This window comes from Gobio gobio (genome assembly GCF_949357685.1).
Source record: "Gobio gobio genome assembly, chromosome: 17".
NCBI lineage: Eukaryota > Metazoa > Chordata > Actinopteri > Cypriniformes > Gobionidae > Gobio > Gobio gobio.
The window spans coordinates 9,711,847-9,731,715 of record NC_137110.1 but is presented as its reverse complement, the minus strand read 5'-3'; the positions used below and the strand labels follow the sequence as shown (position 1 = coordinate 9,731,715).

The window sequence follows — 19,869 nt, the reverse complement described above, 5'->3', positions numbered from 1 at the left end:
ATGAGGTACAATCTCGTGTGTTGCGCAGCATGTTTGATCTTCCGCAAGAGGTTTGTTCACACACATCAAGCAGGTTCGGACCTTCTGTTTATGTTAGCTGATTAATGTTTATATTTGAATAAAAGCCTAAATTAAATCTGTTCATCATATAAAGTGATCGAGTCTCTTCAGAAAATTTGGACTAAACCACTCAATTCATAAAAATCAAAAAGATCTTAATTTGTGTTCCGATAATAAACTATAGTTCTACGGGTTTGGAACGACATGAGGATGAGTCATTAATGACAGAATTTTAATTCTGGGGTGAACCATCCCTTTAAGGTTCTGGCTTCAAAACAGCTTTTGAACTTTTCTGACAATGTGCCCCAATAGCAAAGCATGTTGTCACAGTATATTGGGACATTGCCACATGTTAGCTCCTTATTGTTTCTGCATGGTAAAACACATCAATTAATCCAGCACAGCACAATGGCACTCACCACTCAGTGGTATAAATGTGTAAGTGCAGCAGGACAAATCCACCCAGTGCACTCTCCTATAACAGTGCTCTGCTTTGAGATTTGTGCACACAGAGCTGCTGTATTCCATAGAACCCATGAGAGAAAGTAAACGCTGCAGTTTTGCTATACATCAGCAATCCTTCCATTTCAAACCCAAGACATACAGAATGGATCTCTCCCGAAATACATGTCAGGTAAGTTTTTTTTTTTCATTTATTTTTTTAACTGGAGCTTAATTGTCACAATAGTATGAATATTTAAAATTATATAATATTAATATAGGCTATAGGCTACTATAGCCAACTGGGCTTGGTATTTCCTATTAAATTCAAATTTAAGCAGCCTACTGTTAATAATAAATATTGTTTATTATATGCTCCGTGGTCAAGAAAACACTAAGGGGGCTTGCAAACCCCCTAAAAGAAGTCAAAACAAAAGGCTTTTTTTAATAGTATTATGTTTACATGTAGCCTATGTATATACTATGTAAGGTTAAATTGTCGATTCGAATATTTCATCAAACACAATTAAGTTAGGGCGCTTTTTTTTTCTTTCTACCTGACGGTGAATAGACGCACGCGAACTGCAATCGCGTTCGAGATTACCATAGCAACAGTGTCAGAATCCTTGTCAGACGGAACATCGACAAAACTGTCGTTATAACTTTATTTTACAAATATATCACATAAAACTTGTTTTGTTTAAAAGGTTTTCAAGATAGTTGACAGTTAGCTAACTGCGCTATACACAAAAATAAAAAGGATATGGCACCAAAAATGGTTCTGGGCTGGTAATCATAGGGGAACCTTTTTTAGTGCTATATAGCACCAATTTTGGTGCTTCAGTGGTTCTTCAGCGGTGCTATATAGCACCTTAGAACCACTGAAGCACCAAAATTGTTGCTATATAGCACTAAAAAAGGTTCCCCTATGATTACGAGCTAAGAACCATTTTTGGTGCAATATAGAACCTTTTTTTTTGTGTGTGTAGAGATGATTTGAATTCCCTTTTAGGCGAAGCTCAACCTAAATTTCTTTAAATAATAATAATAATAATAATAGTTTTGAGATTATTTTAACCATCTTAATTAACGTTTATTTTGCAGTGAACTGGACCGAATTTCAATCATCGACATATAGTGCTGCCACATGCACATCATAACGGCATCCTTCGACACATGTGTCATGATATATAGCGCGTGAGAGCCGCTACAACAGCGCGGACGGTGCGGATTTTACGCACAATGGAGAGCCTGCTGAAAGACGTGATTCTCTGGCCCTTCAACGACTCCTGGGCGAATTCAAGCAGGGGAAACGACAGCAGGGGATCGAACCAAACCGTAAACCCTCTCAAGCGCAACGAAGAAGTGGCTAAAGTCGAAGTAACCGTCCTTGTGTGTATTCTGCTGTTGGCGCTCGCCGGCAACGTGTGCGTCCTTGTGGCTATCCAGACGAGTAAACACGGTCAGTCGCGGATGTACTATTTTATGAAACACCTTAGCATTGCTGACCTGGTGGTGGCGGTTTTTCAAGTGCTCCCTCAACTTATCTGGGACATCACCTTTCGCTTTTATGGACCAGACGTTCTGTGCCGCCTGGTGAAGTACCTACAGGTGGTTGGCATGTTCGCGTCCACTTACATGCTCGTGCTGATGTCCATCGACAGATTTCTGGCTATATGGCAGCCTCTACGATCCTTGCGCCGTCGAAATGACCGTTTTTACGTCTTGGCCTCTTGGATTATAAGCCTGCTCTTCAGTTTACCTCAGGTTTACATCTTCTCCCTCAGAGAAGTTGGTGATGGGGTTTTCGACTGCTGGGGGGATTTTGTTCAGCCCTGGGGCGCAAAGGCGTACGTCACATGGATTAGTCTCACCATCTATATCATTCCTGTAGCTATTTTAAGCGTTTGTTATGGACTTATAAGTTTTAAAATATGGCAAAACTTTAAGCTGAAGACCCGACGCGACCAATGCCTGTCGCTGACCCCGCGACCAGCCAAGGGCAACGCGCTCTCCCGCGTCAGCAGCGTCAAGTTGATCTCCAAAGCTAAGATCAGGACGGTGAAAATGACGTTTGTGATCGTCCTGGCTTATATTATCTGCTGGACGCCGTTTTTCTTCGTTCAGATGTGGTCAGCCTGGGATCCAATGGCTCCAAGAGAAGGTTCGTTGAAATTCTGTTGATCAGCAGGTCATAAAATGTGTAGGCTATGTGTGCATAAACATTTTTAATGAAATGAATTTTTATATCACTAGTACAACATCACTGATATCAAATTAAATATGTAAAACTCTTTATTTTAAGCAAATATAATACAATTACTTTCAAGCAAAATATTTCTCCAAAAATGACATGGGTTGATATTATATCCAATTCAATTAAAATTATACATTTTAAAGATGTTCCAACAGTCATGGAAAACCCGAAAATAACAGGAAATTTGTGCCTGACAAAGTAATGAATATATTTTGTAAGTGGAAATTTTTGTAGTGAATATGGTTTTCATTTTAGTTATGCTCATATTTATGAAAAAAAAAAATCCTGATTTTGCCGAGTTAGACACGTTCCATATTTTGTTGATCCTGGAACAACATTCCAGACTAAAGATTTAAAGGTGCACTATGTAAAAAAATTTTCAGTAAAATATCCAAAAACCACTAGGTCAGTGTTATATATTTTGTTCAGTTATCCCAAATGTTTCCAACTATTTGTAAATCGTGAGAAAATTGCTATTTTAACCAAGGAACCGGGACGTGTGAGGATGTCGTCTGTCGATGGCTTCATATCTGCGTTCCCTCGGTTTCTGGTTTTATTTTGCAGAAACGCTTTACTCTCACTGCAGTGTGAACAAGTGTCATAGCAGCCGTCGAGCGAATGCACAGAGTAACGCCATAACATAATTTTCAACACACTCAGATGTATCAAATATGATAAACAGAACTGTGTTACCTCATACTCATGGCCGGAAAAGCAGAAATGGCGACTGTGGCATAATAAAAGTCCCGCCGGCGACTATGCCATAATAAAGGTCCCGCTGCTTGCGAGGCTTGTGTTCCACTCTTCTTATTAACAATCGCTCCTGCTTCTGCTTCATACTACAGTAACGTTAATAATCGCATCCATGAACATGATTTCTGTCCGAGTCCTATCCTGATTCTTTTCCACCGGCTGTGAGGTGGAGACCACATGTCCCAAGATTCTGCGCTCAAACTTATCATCATTAAACTACGCCTTTGTTTTGAATAGGCAACCTCTAGTGGGCGGAAAAGTTACATAGTGCAGCTTTAATCGATATTCCTACCCCTAAACCTTACCCTACCCATAAGGTACCCCTATAGGTGAATTACACTGATGTAGAAGAACTAAGCCCTGGTTGTAAGTCTAAACCGATATAAACTGTAAACTTGCCCCTCAAATCTGATTGGTTGATTGGAATGTTGTTCCAGGATCAACAAAGATCATGGGTCCGTTCTTCGTACGTCGCTAACTTAGTTAGCTGGATTTGATTGTTGACGATTTGGCGTGATCTTGGATTGTTTGGTTCTTCGACGCTCATCCTGGACTTGCTGTCATAGCAACAGGTCCAGAAGCTTAAACCTGCTCGCGAGCAGGATTATTTCATGTAAACAGGGTTAGATTGCAAATATTTTAGCAGCGTTGATACTTAAAATTTGTCCCAACCACTGCTACTTTATTACAAGAGTTCCTGGGGTTCCTGAACCAGGGGCAATAATAATTTTAAATAATAAAAATAATATAAAAATGTATTTGAAAATATTATAATGTTGTGGACAGTGTTGGGGTACGCATTACAAGTAACATGAGTTACGTAATAATATTACTTTTTCCAAGTAACTAGTAAAGTAACGGATTACTTTTCAAATTTACAACAAAATATCTGAGTTACTTTTTCACATTAATTTGACTGACAGCTCTCCTGCCCCCATGTTGAGAAAAATAAGTGAGGAAGCGTTGTGTGTAAACATGATGGTTATTGTAGTTCTACACTAAATGTGAGCATTTATTTATCTCACTTGCACAATAAAGATTCTGTACTCCTCAAAATGAATAAAATCAGTCAAATGCAAAATCAGAGTACTATGCAAACCTCCAATAATTAAATGTTAAATAAAACAACTATTTTTATGCATAATCTACCTTTATATTTAATTTACCAATGTCTTGCTGCTGACCTTTGATGATGAAAATGACTAGAATTTTTGTTTTTATTGGTAAAACTTCTTTCTCCTGCATCCTATTCTACCATTATCCAGAATGGCAGCAGAGCTGCGCCCTCTACTGTTCATGCGTGAATTTGCATTTTTACCTCAGCCTGGGGCTTATTATTTAAATTTTGGTATGAAGAGGTCATTACCGTTGCACAAAAATATAACTTTTTTGTTATAAAAAACAACAAAAACAAGCCCAGCCCAGGTGAGAAAAAGTAATGCAAAAGTAACGTAACACATTACTTTTCTTAAAAAGTAACTAAGTAACTCAATGAGTTACTTTTTAAGGGAGTAACACAATATTGTAATGCATTACTTTTCAAAGTAACTTTCCCCAACACTGGTTGTGTATAATACTATAGACACAGCCACTTGACTGGCTGTGACAGAATATTTTTGACAGAATGATTACTTTATAATGTTATCACAGTCTTACACACATGCTACTCTGCATTAATTTGAGTGATGACGGATATTATGAGATGGCTTGATGCAGCGCAGGAGATGCAGAGTACTTGATCTTAAGAAACTTTAATTAATGCTGTCACATAACAAATCTGCTTCAAATTGAATTCAAAATCAAATAAATAGCTAATTAGAACATTGAAATAAAAATGTAAAGGGTGCACAAATACTATAAAAGCGTGACTATATTTAATTGGGAATAATGTTTAAAACTTTTTTTTTATAAATTTATCTATTATAGCGTTTATGTTGGTTTGGTCGTTTGGCTGGTTGCTTATAAAGGTCCAGAAATTTGTTGGTTTTTTTGTGTAATTTGTCAAGTTTTTTGCCAGGTGGCTTTTTTAAATATATGATGTCATTACGTTGTCTTGAAGCCAGCCAATCATTGCATTGCTGATCATGGTTTCGAGTATCGATGTGGGAACACAAGAACGCAGTTATCTTAGATCATTTAATCCAGATATTTTAATCCAATCCGCAAATTTGTTTGAAGAACCAAATTAGCCAGAGATCAGTTATCATGATTCAAAGATCTGGGATCTGACAAATCATCTCAGATGTATTAAGCAAGCTACGAAGAACGGAATTTCCTACCAAAATCCGGTTCTGCAAACAACTTGTAAGACCATTCATGAAAATTCATTGGGAACCCTGGAATACTTAGGTTGGCCCATAAAGGCAGGCCTTGATCTTGTCCTCAAACAGAAATAACCATTTACATCCATGTAATATGTTAGTTATGCAACTTTCTGGTCTAAGAGTTTCAAAAAGCATGAGAAATCTATTATATGGCAATACAACAGGATGTTTCATGTACAAGATGGCAATACAAAAACAAGATGTTTCGTGCTCTTTATTGTAATGGTATTCTCCCCCATTCCTCTATAGTTATCTCTTTTTAACTTCGTAAAAATTGCCACTGATAACCCAAAAATATCCTTCAGAATAGAATTTAGACAGAGAAAGATGAAAACAAGTCTTGGAATAGCAGTTCAAAGCTATAAACCCTCAGGTGGTTTTGGTAAAGTAAATGTAGCGTGACATCAAAGCGGTCTTACTTTATCCTGACAAGATCGTTAGGCGTATCATTTCCCTGTAATTTCATAACATAATTTGTGAGGAGTCTTGTGCTGTTGTCAAACCCACAAGGCCCGTATGAAGAAGACAACTGCAAGGGATCCATCTGCTACATATTTCCTTTTTCAGAGGGGGTTGCAGAAAATGTCCATTTTCACTTGAAATTAAAACCATAAGCAATGTTTTTTGGAAAAGAATCTATTTATACTTGTACACTTTTTAGGGAATGCACAATAGAAGTATATTCATAAATATCACTAGTGTTCTCAGACTTTTGGACCTCATTGTAAACTGCATTAACGGGATAGTTCACCCAAAAAAGAAACTAAAAGACACTCAAATTGTTCCAAACCTATATGGATGTCTTTGTTCTGCTGTAGTGTACACAAAGGAAGATATTTGGAAGAATGTTTGTAACCAAGCAGATCTTAGAACCTTTTTATACAGGTTTGGAACAAATCGAGAGTAAAAGATGACGAAATGTTCATTTTTGGGTGAACTATCCCTTTAAGATGACACGTATGCCTTCTCATATAGTCTGGGCTTTAAATGTATTAGCTGAAAGACAATTATATAGGACAATACATTTAAAATAATCGGATTCAGAATAATTGGAGTTCCAAAAGGCATTGAAAGGACAATAGAGATATTAAAATCTCACATAAAGTAGCTCATCCGAAAATGAGCTACTTTTATTATTATATGAGAAGATTTTATCATTACTTATTATTTTAATCATTACTATGCTCATATCTTTCAGCATCTGTGAATCTGCACGCAGCTCTTAATGGCAGATTATATTGCTCATGGTTTTTCATTTTTGAGTGAACAATACATTTAATGTACGTGCACATCCACCCTCTACCCATATTTATCAATCCGTCATTTAAAACTTATTTCAGACTTAATTTAGAGACATAGCTTTAAATTATTGTCATTAAGATTTTTTGGTGTCACTTTATTTTACAGTATGTGCACTTTTAATGTACTTACAGTACCAACGAAAATACTGAGTAATAAGGGAACTACATGGGTTAAGGTTAGGGGTAGGTAGTTGAAGTTAAACCAACAATTTTTTGTTGTTGTTGTTTTTTTGTTTTTTTTACAGTGTATGTACATGCAAAACAGGACTGTAAAATAAAGCGCTACCTTTTTTTGTGGAAAATTACTCAATGATGATTTTCAGAGCGTCAACCGTGTAATGAATACAGAGATTTAAATGACCATAGACATCGTTGTCCATTTCCGTTTATTAGCCAATTACATTATGAAACCTAGGAAGACTTCTTTTAGGATCATGATTTTTTTATGCTTCCTGGGAAAATATTTGTCTTAGAAACATTATTAAAAGTTATGGCATCATTTTTCAATTTTAGGACAGCAGTGATGGATTATGGTCTATCAGGACCGGGGTAATAGCTTCTTCTTGCCAATAAATTTCTTCATTTATTTCACATTGTGCCTCCAGAAATTTTAGAGCAGCATATATAATAAGTAAATGATTAGCAATACTGTAAGTGAATGACAAAATTAAAAACTGCAAATTAATCTATCTATCTATCTATCTATCTATCTATCTATCTATCTATCTATCTGTCTATCTGTCTATCTGTCTATCTGTCTATCAGTCTGTCTGTCTGTCTGTCTGTCTGTCTATCTATCTATCTATCTATCTATCTATATCTGTCTGTCTGTCTGTCTGTCTGTCTGTCTGTCTGTCTGTCTGTCTGTCTGTCTGTCTGTCTGTCTGTCTGTCTATCTATCTATCTATCTATCTATCTATCTATCTATCTATCTATCTATCTATCTATCTATCTATCTATCTATATCTGTCTGTCTGTCTGTCTGTCTGTCTGTCTGTCTGTCTGTCTGTCTGTCTGTCTGTCTGTCTGTCTGTCTGTCTGTCTATCTATCTATCTATCTGTCTCTGTCTCTGGTCTCTGTCTGTCTGTCTATCTCTGTCTGTCTTTCTATCGTCAGTCTGTCTGTCAGTCTGTCTGTCAGTCTGTCTGTCTGTCTCTCTATCTCTGTCTGTCTTTCTATCGTCAGTCTGTCTGTCTGTCTGTGTGTCATCTGTCTGTCTATGCATAGTATGAGAAGTATAATATTTGGTATTTTAAATAAGTACATAATGTTCATATTTAAGAGTCTCATGACTTGTGTGTCACTAATTTTTTTTAACTTGTCTCTTTAATAGCTATGGCATTCATCATTGCAATGCTTCTGGCCAGTCTAAACAGCTGCTGTAACCCCTGGATCTACATGTTTTTCGCTGGTCATCTGTTCCGGGATCTCATGCAGCCCTGTCTTATGCCATCACACTGTGGCTGTAAGAGGCAATGGAGATCTAAGAGCCAATCAGGCACGGGTGCAATGAGGAACACCAGCAGCCAGAAGAGTGTGACACAATTCTCTACCACATGAAAGAACGTTGGAATACCTGCAGTTCGTAAAACCGTCATGGACAGAACAATAAGATAACATAAGCTAAGGAATCATTAATATGATTTCTACAGATGTGGGGCAGACCTCAGCAACATTAGCCATGCAATCTTCTTCAGCCTAAAATATGTACCTTTACAAAAGTAATGCTTGACCCATGCATTCTCCAAAACGCTCAAGGCCCGTTCATACCAAGAACGATAACTATAAAGATAAATATAGCGATAACTACATTAGCGGACAATATCAATCTGTTTATTCTAAGCACGCGCTGCAGAATTTTGTCTGCCGTTTCTTTAACGCAGGATGGATTCTGATTGGCTGTCATTGTTTTTATCGTTCATCAGCTGGAAAAAGATTCTTCTGTAGTGATTCCATCGATATCGCTTCTCTGTGCCGTAATATTTATGTTTGTGGTGTGGACTCTGCAATTCTTTTATATTTAGAATGATTTTTAGAACTATATCTTTATCGTTATATGGTAGTTATTGTCCTCTTTGGTGTGATCAGGCCTTTATCCTCTGCAGGGTCACGGAAGCCGTTTATCGTTGTATGCTTAAAGAAACAGTTCACCAAAAATGAAAATTCTGTCATTAAATACTCACAGTCATATCCATCCAAACCTGTATTTTGTCCCTTTTCTGTGGAACACAATAATTTAACACATGGACAGTATTTTGCTTTTGGATATAATGTATTCTGTTTAAAAGCGTAGGCTATATTAATTAAAAGTTGAGGGAATGAAGGGATGCTGGACGAATAATCCTCGCAACAGTTAGGTAAGCAGCTGCTTGTATATGAGTTATGAAGCTCCTGGCAAAGTTAACAGCTCCATTAAACTGTGAGATCTGGTACAAAAAAGTATTTTTTCAGAAGTCAAATTTTGCTTAAACATACACTGTAAACCCTAACGCTCAAAATAAATAATGGGTTTGAGTAGAGCCAACTCAAATTAAACAAATTAGTTTAAACTAATACATTTTTATGAGTATTTAGAACATTCTTTTTCTTTTGAGTTCTCAAAACTGACACATTTTAAGTAATCTGAATTGTTTTGAGTTTTATGAACTTGTTTCTTTTAATTTAGACAAACTTAAATGTAACTGAACTGGAGCTGGGATTTCTATTTCCCAACATGCTTTGCCATGACATTCAAAAGGGACAGTAGATTTTCAGCCAAAATGTAAGTTTTAAGGCCTGTTCACACCGGGACGATTTTCGCACGCGTTTATCACCGACGTTTAACGCCTCGTGACTAAACAAAGGGAGCCAATGTTAGTGTACACACCGACGCGCAAAACGCCAGGCGTAAAAGCATCATTTTTAAAAAAACGCCTCGGGTTCGTTTTTTTATTTTGACGTGGCGCGTTAAAAACTGGCCGACCAATGAGATCGGCACTTTTGTTCACGTGCCTGGAGCTGTTGAAGTGACAGTAAAACACGACTTGGTGGCGCTCAAGCACAAAACGGTCTTGCCGAGCACACATTGATACGACGAAGAAGTAGTAAGTAGACAAAGAAGAAGATGAGCAGCTAATGCTGCTTGCCAGTTAGTAAAAAGTGTGTGTGAATGGTTTTGGCCATAGACATAATATGTCTATGGTTTTGGCAAACACGTAAATACTGTCTCTCTTCTTCTTCTGTGTGACAAGCGAGTGTCAGAAGCGTAAAGTGCTGCAGCACCACCACCTTGTGTACCGGGAGCGCCATCTACTGAATGTGCACGTTCACTCGGCGCATCGCCAGTGGAAATCGCTTGGGTGTGAACACTCAAGACGCGCCGAAAAACGTCACGAAAAACGCTGGCGTTAAGTGCGCGCGATATTCGTCCCGGTGTGTACAGGCCTTTATATTATGTTTTTTACGTTAAGTGGGAGATTTAGTAGTGTTTAATGTTTTATGCTAGTTTAGAAGAGTTTCTGTTATGTTTTTTTTTGTAGGGTTACCATGGTGACGAGTGGAGCATGAGCTTAGTTTGAGAACAGATAAATGTTCTATATATTGTTGTCCCCATTCAGCAAGTGCTATGCTAATGCTACCAAAGCATTGTGTAACCAATTAGCAAGGTGGCATTTATTGAATTAGCTAGTTAAAGCTAGCTAAGTTTCCACTACTAAAAATGTGAGATTAGATGATATTTTTAAGTTAAATGTATGAATTAGCTTCCTCAAATATTTCAAGTCCAGAGCAATTAAAATGTATGATTACAAAATAAAAAGCTGTAATTTCCGCTTACTTAAACTTTACATTTCTTAACTTCAAAAATTTTAGGTAACCGATTGCCTAAATTTTTTTGAGTTTTGCCAACTTATTCGGGTTTACAGTCTCAAACTAGCAGTTAGTTATGGGGTAATCAATCTTTACTTTTCGGTATCAAATTAGACCAATCTACATTTTATATAACTGACTGAAAAAATGGATGACGAACTTGTAAGACTAGTCTTGGCAGTTAATGCAACCGGCCCCAGGTAACACTTAAAGGGTTAGTTCACCCAAAAATGAAAATTCTGTCATTAATTATTTACCCTCATGTTGTTCGACACCCGTAAGACCTCTGTTCATCTTCAGAACACAAATGAAGATATTTTAGTTGAAATCTGATGGGTCTGAAAGGCCTCCATTGGCACAATGCACTTTACACTCTCAAGACCCTTAAAAGGTACTAAAGACGTCGTTACAAAGTCCATCTCACTACAGTGGTTCTAAATAACTTTATGGAGTGAGAAGAATAGTATTTGTGCGCAAAAAAAAACTAAATAACGACTTCTATAGTGATGACGATTTCAAAACACAGTATCATGAAGCTTTGAAGCGTTATGAATCAGTGAGTCGAATCATGATTCGGATCGCGTGTCAAACCGCCAAACTGCTGAAATTTGGCGATCTAAACTGCTGAATCGACTCACTGATTCATAACGCTGACAGAATTTTCATTTTTGGGTGAACTAACCCTTTAACTATGTAAGATTTTTGCGGAAAAATATCCAAAAACCACTTGGCCAGTTTTATATATTTTGTTCAGTTGAGTACTTTGAATGTCCCAAATGTTTCCAACTATTTGTAAATCGTGAGAAATTGCTATTTTAACCAAGGAACCGGGACGTGTGAGGGAGTCGCCTGTCAATGGCGTCATATCTGCGTTACCCTCGGTTTTATTTAGCAGAAACGCTGTACTCTCACTGCAGTTTGAACAAGTGTCATAGCAGCCGCAGAGAGAACGGCAGAGTAACGTCATAACATCATCAACACACTCAGATGTATCTAATACGATAAACAGAGCTGCGTTACCTCAAACTCATGACTGGAAAAGTGGAAGTGGCGCCGGCGTCCGTGTCATAATAAAAGTCCCGCCGGCGACTATGCCATAATAAAAGTCCCGCATTTCAATCGCTCCTGCGGCCTTGCTCAGCTCCACAACACTCGGTCCTGCTCTGCTTCATACTACAGTAACGTTAATAATCGCACACATGAACATGATTTCTGCCCGAGTCCTATCCCGATTCTTTTCCACCGGCTGTGAGGTGAAGACCACATGTCCCAAGATTCTGCGCTCAAACGTGGCGTCATCAAACTACGCCTTTGTTTTGAACAGGCGACCTCTAGTGGACGGAAAAGTTATATAGTGTAGCTTTAAGTGCTTTAACCATGGTAAACACACTGCAATGAAAAACAGCATTTGACCTGTTGACTGTATCTATCTAAAGCTTTGCCATGTCAGCATCTTTCGTTCTAGTATATGAAGTTATGATTCACACTTTATGAAATACAGTAACAAATATAAATTCAGAATGAGCACTTTTTCCTCATTGTATGTGAACGTGTACACCTTGTTTTATTGAAGAGGAATAGTTCACCCAAAGATAATTTTTTTTACAACATGGAAACGCAATATGATTTCTTCATAAAGTTAGAAAACAGCAGCTCAGAGATTAGTCAGAGAGAAGGCATATGGAGTTGGATGTGAGGGAAATTATGTTTTTTGTGATGTTCCCACATCAGTATATTTTGTAGAAATATTCTGTAAATAAGGCTGTCGCTGTGATTCATTTGAGAATGATAAAATGTATTTATTAACTATATTTGTGTTGTAACAAAAGCTTTTGACTGTGGATGCGGATATGAATGATAAAATGCTGATGGAAACTGTATTTTCTTCTTGCATGACAACCTTTTCAACTGATTTTGAATTTGAACACTAGCTGACAAAACAATCCATTTCAAAGCAGGCATGGCTATAGCATCAAGACATTCAAGTTTCCTTTATTAACAATGAGAAGATGTGCAGCCACATAAATAAGAGTCAATTATTCTTAGTATGAAACCAATCTTTTGTTTTTAAAGAACGGAAGGAAACAATTTGTTGAAAGAAATGGCATTAAAACCAAATATGCAATTAAAACTAGGATGAAACCGTTCACGTATTTGGAAATCTATCTTGGAATAATGTTTGGTTCATGAGAGACAGTACGTTTTAATTATAAATCATCTAATATTACACTTCCTACACATCCATCAGTCATATTTTTTAAGTCTAACATAGGGACAGAAGCACATTAAAATCTCATAAAAAATCAGTGAACGTACTAAGAGTTCCTTTGACAAAAATCAGATTAAGCAATATTATACATCATTTGACAGATAATTATCAGCCAAATGATAAATCACTTATCACAGTATGATTTCTAAGCTCTCAAAAAAATCCCTGATGTAGTGCCTCATTGATCACAAATGAACACATACTGACACCTAGTGTTTAAATACAAATTTACAGCAAGAAAGTGCTATTGCTGTGCTCTTCAGTTTTTCTCTTGACAGTATAATGTTGCAAACACTATCTTTGCTATTTATCACGAGATTAACCATTAAAATGAAAATGGATATTGTGATGTTTGAATAAAGATTCTTTGTCAACCCAGCTAAAAATGTATCAGTTCCTAATTAGAATGGTGTTCCAGTTGAACTTATTTTAATTGATATTTTCAAAAAAGATCACTCCTGTGTACACTCCTCAACAGATTGGTTTTAGTAAGATTTTTCAACGTTTTTAATGAAGTTTCATATCCTTGGCCTACCAAGGCTGAAAAAAAAACAGTAATATCGTGAAACATTTCTTTTGTTTCAATGCTGAAACAGTGCTGCTAATTACGTTTTGTGAAAAACGTGATACAATTTTTCTTTCAAGATTCTTTATAAAAAGAAGAAGAACAATCTGATTTCATTTGAAGTCTTTTAATAGTGTCTTTACTGCCACTTTTGACCAATTTAATGCATCGTTGTTGAATAAAAGTAATAGTTTCTTCTTTTAAAAAAAAAATCTTACTGACCCCGAACTTTTGAATAGTATATATTTACAGTAGGCCTGTTATTTACAATTTCAAAGAACTGAAGTCTTCTTTAAAAACACAAATTACTACAGCTGCTTAGTCTCTCATTAAGTTATGAAACTTTGTTTTTTTCTTGACTGTGGCATACTTATGACATTCCTCTTGTTTTTGTTTAAATTGTGTCCAGACTGGCCACTGTGCTGCTCACATTTTTTTGAACCCTCTGTTCTGTGTTTCATAACATGCTTAATTAGAGAAGCTCTCATCTCATTTGAGCCTCTTCAGTATCGCTCCCTCTCAACTCTCCTTTTCCACCCTTCCTTTCTGCTCACCTCTCCTCTTGCTCTTTCAATGCCTACCTCTTTCGCTCGCTCCTCTTCCTACATCTCTGCTATTTCTCTCCCTTCATCTCTTTTCCCTCCTCCGCTCTTCACCTCTTCACTGTCCTTTCCCTCTACCCACACCACTTTTTGAAATATCAAAGTTGCCCCCTCAAAGTTGAAAAAACAACAACACAAGATTGTATATTTTAATAGTGCAAAAAAAAAAAAATTTGTGGAAGAGAGGAAGCCAGGACATCTTGCCTATTTTTAACCACACCTGCATTGATGCTTCTTGGTTCACTGTTGTTATGTCGCTATGTTATGTTAAGTCAGAATTTCGAGATATAAAGTCAGAATTGTGAGATATAAGGTCAGAATTGTGAGATATAAGGTCAGAATTGCGAGATATAAAGTCAGAATTGTGAGTTATGAAGTCAGAATTGTGTGATATAAAGTCAGAATTTAGTGATATAAAGTCAGAATTGTGAGTTATAAAGTCAGAATTGTGAGATTTAAAGGGGTGGTAAAACACATTTTGAAGGCTTGTGTTTGTGGGGTGCACTGTAACATGTGTTCATGCTTCGTTTTTAAAAAAATTGCATTATTTTTCATATATTTGGCCTTTATTCTACACTGCTCTGTCCCTCCTTGTAAAACGGTCTGATGCTTTCCGGGTTGTATGAAGCCAGTCCCTCAAAAATACGCAATGGGCTCAGATTGGTTAGCTGGCCCAGTGTGTTGTGATTCGCTAACCGCCTAGTGCACGTTTATCGGAAACGCCACGCCCCTTACCTTTACCGGTAGACTGTGCTTTTGTCAGTATTAGAAACAATGGCGTGAATAAAACCATACTAATCTGAGCCCGAATCAGACCCAGAACATTTTAGTGAAGATGATCGAGCAGACCCTGTTCAGTCCTCAAGAGTAAAGACTGCGGATCTATAGTGATCGCTACTGAATGGCACTTTTGTATTTTTAGAACGATTATAGCCAAATATCTGTCGCAAGAACTATTAACCCAAAACGAACACTTAACATTGGCTTTGCTAGTAGCCAAATCACACACAGAACCATGTTTAACATGCCTGTAGATAAACAATACACAAAAGCTCTAATCAAAGAATCTTTTACACTAATGCCAAGTTTGCTGTTGAGATTTTAACGTTAGTGTTTGTAACGTTAGGTGTTCGCCGGATAACGTTAAGTATGAATAAGCATTTAACAGACTGGTTTGCAGAACAGCGTTGTCATCTGTTTACTTCCTTGCTACATCGTACAATTAACCTATTACTGGAAAACATATCGAAGTAAAATAAATCAGACTTACAGGTTGTGGCCCGTAAACAGCTTCTGTTTGTAAATCCAGCTTTCAGGACAAGCCGTTGTGCGAATCCTGCATTGAACTCGCGAAGATTGTGGAAGTTTTCTTCCGTGAAATGTGCAGCGGGAGCCACAAGCCCGTCGTGCATGAACCGCGGCTCATGAATTGCAAATACAGATGAATATTGTCCATTATGTCACATTTTCCACTCTTCTCCTCAGACCCCTGTCTGTCTCGTGATTTATGATGGGCAGCATCTGCGTCCTGTTGCCCTCTGTCTCAAACACACATGCATATAACCAGTGTTGGGGGTAACGCATTACACTCTAAAAAAAAAGGCTCGTAATCATAGGGGAACCTTTTTTAGTGCTATATAGCACCGATTTTGGTGCTTCAGTGGTTCTTCAGCGGTTCTTCAGAGGTGCTATATAGCACCTTAGTCAAAGAACCGGTGAAGAACCTCTGAAGAACCGCTGAAGAACCACTGAAGCACCAAAATTGTTGCTATATAGCACTAAAAAAGGTTCCCCTATGATTACGAGCCAAGAACCATTTTTGGTGCAATATAGAACCTTTTTTTTTTAGAGTGTACAAGTAACTTGAGTTACGTAATAATATTACTTTTTCCAAGTAACTAGTAAAGTAACGCATTACTTTTCAAATTAACAACAAAATATCTGAGTTACTTGTTCAAAAAAGTAACGCAAGTTACTTTTTCACATTAATTTGACTGACAGCTCTCCTGCCCCCATGTTGAGAAAAATAAGTGTAGAGGTGTTGTGTGTAAACATGATGGTTATTGTAGTTCCAGACTAAATGTGAGCATTTATTTATCTCACTTGCACAATAAAGATTCTGTATTCCCCAAAATGATTAAAATCAGTCAAATGCAAAATCAGAGTACTATGCAAACCTCCAATAATTTAATGTTAAATAAAACAACTATTTTTATGCATAATCTACCTTTATATTTAATGTACCAATGTCTTGCTGCTGACCTTTGATTATGAAAATTACTAGATTTTTTTGTTTTTATTGGTAAAACTTTTTTCTCCTGCATCCTATTCTACCATTATCCAGAATGGCAGCAGAGCTGCGCCCTCTACTGTTCATGCGGGAATTTGCATTTTTACCTCAGCCTGGGGCTTATTATTTCAATTTTGGTATGAAGAGGTTTTTACCGTTGCACAAAAATATAACTTTTTTGTTATCAACAAAAACAAGCCCAGCCCAGGTGAGAAAAAGTAACGCAAAAGTAACGTAACGTGTTACTTTTCTTAAAAAGTAACTAAGTAACTCAATTAGTTACTTTTTAAGGGAGTAACGCAATATTGTAATGCATTACTTTTCAAAGTAACTTTCCCCAACACTGCATATAACATGCTGTATGTTAAACGCTCTGCAACGCACCCCCGTCCCTAGGAAGGCTGAACAAAGCAAGTACCCCAGACCTGCAATCCGGATGAAAATAACAGCGTTTCGTCGGCATTGCAGCAACAACACTCCAGCCTACTAACCACAACAGCGGCGCGATAAAAAATGGCCTCACCCCCCCTTATTTAATATTCTCGGAGGAGGGGTTTATGTAAATATTGAGGCTGGTGATGTCACCAACCCTGGAGGAATGTCTGTAGTCGCCTACTGTCCGTTTGCTGTAGTCCTTAGAAACTGATTTATTTAAAAGCAAATATCTCCCTTTGCTTTAAACTCAGAACGTTGTAACTTTGCAGATGTCGCAACATTACATGCTAGCTAAAGTTAGAATAGTGAAATCGTGGTTTACCACCTCTTTAAAGTCAGAATTGTGAGATATGAAGTCAGAATTGTGAGATATAAAGTCAGAATTGTGAGATATAAAGTCAGAATTGCGATATATAAAGTCAGAATTGTGAGATATAAAGTCAGAATTGAGTGATATAAAGTCAGAATTGTGGTATATAAAGTCAGAATTGCGAGATATAAAGTCAGAATTGTGAGATATAAAGTCAGAATTGTGAGATATAAAGTCAGAATTGCGATATATAAAGTCAGAATTGTGAGATATAAAGTCAGAATTAGGGATATAAAGTCAGAATTGCGAGATACAAAGTCAGAATTGTGTGATATAAAGTTAGAATTGTGTGATATAAAGTCAGAATTGTGAGATATAAAGTCAGAATTGTGTGATATAAAGTCAGAATTGTGAGATATAAAGTCAGAATTGCGTGATATAAAGTCAGAATTGCGAGATATAAAGTCAGAATTGTGAGATATAAAGTCAGAATTGAGTGATGCAAAGTCAGAATTGCGAGTTATAAAGTCAGAATTGTGAGATATAAAGTCAGAATTGAGTGATATAAAGTCAGAATTGTGAGATATAAAGTCTGAATTGTGAGATATAAAGTCAGAATTGCGATATATAAAGTCAGAATTGTGTGATATAAAGTCAGAATTGTGAGATATAAAGTCAGAATTGCGAGATATAAAGTCAGAATTGTGAGATATAAAGTCTGAATTGTGAGATATAAAGTCAGAATTGCGATATATAAAGTCAGAATTGTGAGATATAAAGTCTGAATTGTGAGATATAAAGTCAGAATTGTGAGATATAAAGTCAGAATTGCGATATATAAAGTCAGAATTGTGAGATATAAAGTCAGAATTGTGAGATATAAAGTCAGAATTGCGATATATAAAGTCAGAATTGTGAGATATAAAGTCAGAATTGTGTGATATAAAGTCAGAATTGAGTGATATAAAGTCAGAATTGTGAGATAAAGTCAGAATTGTGGTATATAAAGTCAGAATTGCGAGATACAAAGTCAGAATTGTGTGATATAAAGTCAGAATTGTGAGATATAAAGTCAGAATTGTGTGATATAAAGTCAGAATTGTGAGATATAAAGTCAGAATTGTGTGATATAAAGTCAGAATTGTGTGATATAAAGTCAGAATTGCGAGATATAATGTCAGAATTGTGAGATATAAAGTCAGAATTGTGTGATATAAAGTCAGAATTGTGAGATATAAAGTCAGAATTGTGAGATATAAAGTCAGAATTGCGATATATAAAGTCAGAATTGTGAGATATAAAGTCAGAATTGTGAGATAAAGTCAGAATTGTGGTATATAAAGTCAGAATTGCGAGATACAAAGTCAGAATTATGAGATATAAAGTCAGAATTGTGAGATATAAAGTCAGAATTGTGTGATATAAAGTCAGAATTGTGAGATATAAAGTCAGAATTGCGTGATATAAAGTCAAAATTGCGAGATATAAAGTCAGAATTGCGAGATATAAAGTCAGAATTGTGAGATATAAAGTCAGAATTGTGTGATATAAAGTCAGAATTGTGTGATATAAAGGCAGAATTGTGAGATATAAAGTCAGAATTGTGTGATATAAAGTCAGAATTGTGAGATATAAAGTCAAAATTACTTTTTTAATTTTCTATTCTGTGGCGGAAACAAGCTTCCATATAAATCCTAGTAAAACGTCTTGTTGGGCGGGACTTAATATTTTTTTTACTTAATTTTTCATTGGTTCTTGATTGGACGATCTCATGGAAGTGACATGTTGTCCCCCTCGTGCCGGTAAACCTGGGTTACCCATATGGGCCCGGAATGAGCCCATCAAGAGACCTATCTGGGCTAACCCATATGGGGCTTCCATGGAAACTGAGGGCAAAATTAGCTGGCTCCCAGTTGGGTAGCCCAGGTGGGCCCCAGATATCAGCCCTTTGTGCAACCCCTTTGGGCCCCACATGGGTGTGTTGGCTGGGACATAGGGAGCCCGGCTGCGTTAACCCAAGTGGGCCCCAGATAAGATGCCCATTTTGAGCCCATGCCCACTCTGTACCCCTGTAGCCCATGTTTAACCCATGTGGGCCCCACATACACGTGTTGGCTGTTAGTGGTTAAAGTGAGCTGTGTGAGTCGCTGTTTACTGGCAGTGTAACTGATATCTTCAAATCTAACGCTTCTTTTACAGTAAAGTATGTCACTGTCACACAGGCCAATGACTAAACGGATCAAAGATACAGATACAGAAGTGGCTTTTTAAATGAAAAATAGACTATAGGTTATAGCTCTAATTTTAGACGTGCGTTTATGCCTCAATTTTATCTTGCACATGCTTCAGTCGATAAAACTTGCTTTATAAATGATGTGTAACAGTATTTCCTACTACAATGTGTGGCCACAACAG

At 36.9% G+C, this 19,869-nt stretch overlaps 1 protein-coding gene across 2 annotated transcripts; it reads left to right on the top strand.

The window, feature by feature from the left end:
• Nucleotides 1–566: 566 nt before the first annotated feature.
• oxtrb (oxytocin receptor b) lies at nt 567–11,458 on the top strand. Of its 2 annotated transcripts, XR_013818335.1 has the most exons (4): nt 567–694; nt 1,606–2,665; nt 8,471–9,282; nt 11,203–11,458. XR_013818335.1 is itself a non-coding variant. In XM_079841243.1 (3 exons), exons 2-3 carry the CDS (start codon nt 1,744–1,746, stop codon nt 8,695–8,697), a joined length of 1,149 nt encoding a protein of 382 aa, XP_079697369.1. In that variant the 5' UTR covers nt 567–694; nt 1,606–1,743; the 3' UTR covers nt 8,698–9,570. The 2 variants fall into 2 exon arrangements, 1 of the variants encoding a protein (XP_079697369.1); XM_079841243.1 differs by lacking the exon at nt 11,203–11,458 and having other exon boundaries at nt 8,471–9,570.
• Nucleotides 11,459–19,869: the final 8,411 nt, after the last annotated feature.

Coding starts and splice junctions, on each gene's coding strand:
- oxtrb (XM_079841243.1), top strand. CDS start 1,744: ATGGAGAGCCTGCTGAAAGACGTGATTCTCTGGCCCTTCAACGACTCC. Junction 2,666..8,470: donor TCCAATGGCTCCAAGAGAAG/GTTCGTTGAAAT, acceptor TCTCTTTAATAG/CTATGGCATTCATCATTGCA.